Genomic DNA, 5,533 nt, shown 5'->3' with positions numbered 1-5,533 from the left:
TGACAAACGAAAGAAGATCAAAACATTTATAGTAGATAATCCATGGATAAACAACAGAAACAAGTATTTAAACCAATTCAGGATAATAACATTTTGCAACAAAGTTAATAATCCATCAAAGACAAAATTTGAAATAGTAATCTATCACAAAACACGAAACATCGCTCAAGCTTCAACGTCATCCACAACATGGACAATCTTTGATGTGGGCTTTGCCAACAGATCAGTGTACTCTTGGAATGGAGATTTGGTGAATCTCGTCTCCCTCCAAAAGTCAGGAGTTAAAAAGCCATAAGTTTTCAGAAGACAATCAAAAGTTGCCTGCAAATAAGAATTTTAATCAGCATTAGAATATGAATGAATGAGGTTAGAGCAATCTTAGTGCTAGTTTAAATTTAAATAAGAACTGCAAAAGAAAGCTAGCATTACCAAGAAATCAATGGTTACTGCAACATCAGTCACTCACACAAACCACAACAATGCAAGCGTCAAAAGCACAATCCCAGAAACAAACATTTAACAATTTCATATAATGAACATTTTCAAAACAAATTCTTTTACATCAATGAAGTTCAATAACCAATATGTAAGGAGCCCAATGTGGATCAACTTAATATACATTTGATTACAAACCATGTATCAACAAAAAACAATGAGTATGTTAAAAAGATAAATACACCATAGCAACATCCAAATGCATCAACAGGAAAGGAAACACACATTAACAAATAAAACAACGCCATCAAACAATTAATTGAGTCAAAACAAAAACAAAAGGAACTTCATTGACATAACTTCCGCACCAGCTCACGATAAACTCAATCTCAACAAAGATTAAAGCTAAAAAGGAAGGTAAAAAAGTAAATTCAACACAAAAAAACAGATGAGAGAGCTTAGTACGCACCTTATACACAACTTCATGCATAAAAAAATAACTGATAAATTAAATTTAACATAAAAGAGGCAAAGAAGAGACCTATGTTATTCTCGTTTAAAGCATATTACTGACAAAAGGGTAATCATAACAATGAAATTAGCAACGATAAAAGAACAAACCTTCACAAAGTTTCCAAGAGTTTTCGTAGATCCACGTGAAGACGTAAACACATCATCAATTCCAGCAAACTGGAGCACCTTCTTTGGGACACGCGCAGCGACGATACCTGATCCACGGGGAGCAGGCACCATCCGCACAGTAACGGAACCACACTTTCCAGTAACCTTACACGGAACGGTGTGCACCTTACCAATCTTGTTACCCCAGTAACCTCTCCTTACCGGAATCACAGACAGCTTAGCCAATATAATGGCGCCGCGGATAGCGGTAGCCACCTCCTTGGAGCACTTCACCCCCAATCCGACATGTCCGTTGCTATCTCCGACAACGACGAAGGCCTTGAACCTGGTCCTCTGCCCAGCGCGGGTCTGCTTCTGGACCGGCATGATTTTCATCACCTCGTCCTTGAGGGACGGGCCCACGAGGAGGTCGATGATTTGGTACTCCTTGATTGGGAGCGAGTGGAGGTAAATTTGCTCGAGGGATTTGATCTTACCGTCCCTGACCAAGCGGCCAAGCTTGGTACAGGGCACCCATTTTTCCTCCTCGGCCTCACGGCGCGGGCGGCGGCCGCGTCCACGGCTTCCCCTGTCTCCTCCACGGCCGCGACCACCGAATCCGCGCCCGAAACCACCCCTGTCTCCGCCTCTTTCCGCCATGGTTGTTTTTAGGTCTAGGTTGAGAGAAGTGAGAGGCGAGTGAATTTGAGTGTGCTGAACAGACTGAAACCCTAGCTCGGAAGCAAAGAGTTTATATAAAAGGTAGATCTAATGGGCTTAGGGTTTACTAAGAAGCCCAACTATATTTTGGGTGAGTTGGTCTTTGTGTAATTGGAGAGATTTGATTTCTGGTCTATTGTGACCACGGATTTCGCTCCTTTTCGTAACTTCTGTACAAAATCAATATACAGACTATATATTTGAAAATTTATTTTTTAGGTCCATGTGATTTTCGTTACATTCATTATACCACTTCAGATGTAAATTGCATTACTCGATACAAGATCTTTTAATTAAACACATTACAAGTTGTGGCATCAAAAATAAGATACAGTTGCCAAAGAAGCTATGATTTCAATCAATACGTTGAAGCTAAAACTCAAATAACTCCACAATATAGCAGTATTTGCACTTGAAGAAACTCATCTGACAACATACAAGTAGCCATTCTTATCATTGAAAAAAAAAAATTAATAATAGAACATATGGCTGAACATAACAGAAGTCCTGCCTCTAACAATATTAAAAAGAGTAGAATCCAATCAATCTTCATGAGAAAGTTGATGTACAACCCTAAGAAAAATACAAAGAGTAAGACCGAGCAAAGGGTATGTTATTGTCTATATCGTTACAACACGGGAGCAACCGTGATACCAAGAGTGAATATCACCAGTTTGCCCAGAAAAATCCGAGGGAAGCTATATTGATAAGAAATGCAGCCTTCTTGAGACGCAACATGAACGCGTCAGTGTCATAGTTGCAGTGCAGCTGAGCATCTGACATGAAGAACCGAGATTGAATCAGTGGAAAAGAATTGCAATTAGCAAATCAAACAATAGATAAAGAGAATAGTTAGTGCATCAGGTAAATTAAACATCTACAGACATGTAATAATCCTCAATTTTGCTTAGGAATATCTCAGCATGTTTCTTAGTAGTAATTACAGGTGTAAGAAGCCACATACTGATTTGTTTCATCCATACTGAAATGGTGAGTATTAGTTGTAAGTTTTCATATCAAAACAACCCCTCGAACTACATAAAATTGCTTTGGAAGGTTTGAATTTTCTTATACAGCAGACTACATTAGGAATAAAGTGGTAGGATTATTGTCCGTCTTCTATGAAAGGAAAATATCACAATTGAAACATTGTGTACCAACTTCATTGCACCAACAAGCAGTAAAAATATTATTTCTCTTAACTTAATCACAAACAGCAGTTTCCTGATTTTGAATAAAAGTATGATAAGCTCCCAAGATCCACCAGCAAATTCAGCAACGACAGAAGACCAATACGGGCTTGTTACCCTATTCACAAGTCTTCGTTTCAGCACTACTCTAAAGACACCATTATCCCTATTCCTTCACAAGCCAGGATTTTCTGTAAAAATATTAGTATTACAAGTCTAGGCCACAACGACCACCACATACTCCCATTTATAAACCAGTTCACGTATAAGTTTTTTGAAGTTGCAATTCATTTGGGTTTTGAAAGGAACAAAGTCCTTTAAATCCCAACAAGGAAAATATTGCTCAAACCATGTTTTATAAAGTCAAAACCCATTAACAAAGAAAAAGAAGAAAGCCATTTCTTTAGTTCAAGAAAACATGATAAATGCCTAAGATGCTAGTTAACAATTCACTGCTTGTTGATTTAAGTAACACAATCTTGCAAGGGCCTAAAAGTGACATAAAATAACTATCACAACAGCATCATTTTAGAAGCTTCAAACTGATACAGCATGCTGCACCAATAGCAAACAGAACAATGTAATACCATCAAAACACAAGTTCACAAAGAGCAAGTTCAATTTGTGTAAACATTGACATAAGCTTGGTCAACGAATTTATGATTGAGACTCCAATTTGCACTTACATAAAGAGTATACTAAGCATTAAATAAGCAGAGCAAGCCAATACTGAGCACAAAAACAGGGTAAGTAGCAACAATTAAGCTAGAAATGAATTGACAAGTAATTTCACATATCTTATTACCTAACGGTTGAAGTATGACAGATACGTTGTTGATGCTGATCCACCACTTGTAGGAACCTTTGTTGGTGCGGTAGCTGTGGTTGCTGTTCCCATTGTCCCTATAGACGATAACCCTGTCTGCGGATTCTGGTACGCTCCCAACCTGTAGCTCCCCGTAGCTACAGGTTGATTCTGGTAAGCTTCTTGCGAGCCGTAGCTACCCATCACTGTAGGACTTATGCTATTTATCCCATAGTTACCACTCATTCCCCCCATTGATGCACCTAATCTTGAGGCTGCTAAACCTGCTGGATTATACCCTGCTGCTAATAACGGATTACCGGCCAATCCAATCCCCGGATTCTGCGCCATCATAAACCCGCCAGCATTCAAATTTGCCCCCAAAATCCCAGTGTTCATCCCTAAAGTGTTGTAATTAACATCAGTAGCAGCAGGTTTCACATTACTGGCATTACTCTGCCTCGACGAACTGTTGGCAAAATTCTCGACAAACTTCTTGCAATGCAATTGACAATTCTCAACCACCTTAATTGGCTCCTCCATCGCCTTATTGTACCCTTTTGTTGACTTGTAAGTGATAATGGCGAATCCTTTGAATTTATTCGTAACCGGATCCATCCCTAGTGGCCCTTCTTCAATCTCCCCAAAGCTCCCGAAAAAAGCCTTGAGCTTCTCGAAGCTCACGTGGGGCGCCACATTCGCCACGTACATCTTCCTGTTATTCCCTCCCTCGGCCGCCACGGTTCCGGCAGAGCCGCGGAGGGCTGCCAGCTGGCACGAGACAGTCCTGTTCCCGATCCTCTTCTGGGGATCTTTGATAGCCTTCTTCGCGGCGGCACGCGTTTTGAACATCACGAAGGCGTACCCTTTCGCGCGCCCGGTGTTCTTGTCAGTGATTAGCTTGCTCTCTTCGATTTCGCCGAAGGGCTTGAATGCCTGGACAAGCTGCTCGGTGGTGGCGTCCCAGCCGAGCCCGAACACGAATATATTCCGGTGGGCTGGGTCGGAATTCGCCTTCTGCACTATTTTGGGGAGGAGTTTGGGATCCTTCGCCGCTGCCTCTTTTAGAATGTCTATGATTTGGGATTTTCCGAAGGGTTCCAATAATTCACGAAGGGCTTCTCGCTTTGATGCCTCGTCCTCTCCTTCTTCTTCTTCTTCTTCTCCATTTGAAGAAGATTCTTCTTCTTCTCCATCCTCAGATTCGGACTCGGACTCGGATTCCGACGCCGCTTCTGATGATGATTCTTCGGATTCTTCCTCATTGGAGGACTCTTCTTCTTTGACAACGACTTCTGCTTCCTCTTCACGAACTACTTTAGGTTTTCGCTCGTTCGTCTGCTGAGAAGAAGGGGCTTTGCGTTTCTTCGCCATTGGAGCAACTGCCAGAGCTTCAATTGCAGTTAATCTGCTTCAGTGTTTTCAGTGTTAGGGTTTTAAATTTTGAAATTTGCGCAGTTTTTGGGCCAATTGATTGAGCTGAATCGGAACACGATTTTACGACAAAAAATTGAAAGCGCTAATTTCTAATGCGTTTTATTTCTCCTGCTTTGCCTAAAAGAGTTTCCTTTATTTATTTCAGTGTTTTTAATATCATAATTCTTCTAGTTCTTGTGTTATTTATACGCTTTTATTTATGTTGTGTTTCAGACCCTTACTAATTAGTAGTACTATACATAATTAGGGCTGGGAATTTCGGGATCGGGTAATCGGGTACCCGATACCCGACCCGAAAAAATCGGGTATAGGGTACCCGATACCC

General features: G+C 40.8%; 2 protein-coding genes across 2 annotated transcripts; both read right to left on the bottom strand.

Annotated features, from left to right (window-relative positions):
- On the bottom strand, positions 1-1,908 carry LOC131002834 (40S ribosomal protein S2-4-like). Its single transcript, XM_057929295.1, has 2 exons — positions 1,057-1,908; positions 1-321 (listed from the first exon to the last, which is right to left on the bottom strand). The coding sequence occupies exons 1-2, from the start codon at positions 1,714-1,716 to the stop codon at positions 166-168; spliced, it is 816 nt and encodes a 271-aa protein (XP_057785278.1). The 5' UTR covers positions 1,717-1,908; the 3' UTR covers positions 1-165.
- A 295-nt stretch (positions 1,909-2,203) lies between these two features.
- Positions 2,204-5,318, bottom strand: LOC131002833 (UBP1-associated protein 2A-like). The gene is made up of 2 exons (XM_057929294.1): positions 3,772-5,318; positions 2,204-2,552 (listed from the first exon to the last, which is right to left on the bottom strand). The coding sequence occupies exon 1, from the start codon at positions 5,143-5,145 to the stop codon at positions 3,772-3,774; it is 1,374 nt and encodes a 457-aa protein (XP_057785277.1). The 5' UTR covers positions 5,146-5,318; the 3' UTR covers positions 2,204-2,552.
- Positions 5,319-5,533: the final 215 nt, after the last annotated feature.

Source organism: Salvia miltiorrhiza, unplaced genomic scaffold, assembly GCF_028751815.1.
Source record: "Salvia miltiorrhiza cultivar Shanhuang (shh) unplaced genomic scaffold, IMPLAD_Smil_shh fragScaff_scaffold_23_2, whole genome shotgun sequence".
Classification (NCBI taxonomy): Eukaryota; Viridiplantae; Streptophyta; class Magnoliopsida; order Lamiales; family Lamiaceae; genus Salvia; species Salvia miltiorrhiza.
The sequence above is the reverse complement of the archived record's forward strand: the minus strand, read 5'-3'. Positions and strand labels throughout refer to the sequence as shown.

Coding starts and splice junctions, on each gene's coding strand:
- LOC131002834 (XM_057929295.1), bottom strand. CDS start 1,716: ATGGCGGAAAGAGGCGGAGACAGGGGTGGTTTCGGGCGCGGATTCGGT. Junction 322..1,056: donor CTCTTGGAAACTTTGTGAAG/GTTTGTTCTTTT, acceptor TCTTATTTGCAG/GCAACTTTTGATTGTCTTCT.
- LOC131002833 (XM_057929294.1), bottom strand. CDS start 5,145: ATGGCGAAGAAACGCAAAGCCCCTTCTTCTCAGCAGACGAACGAGCGA.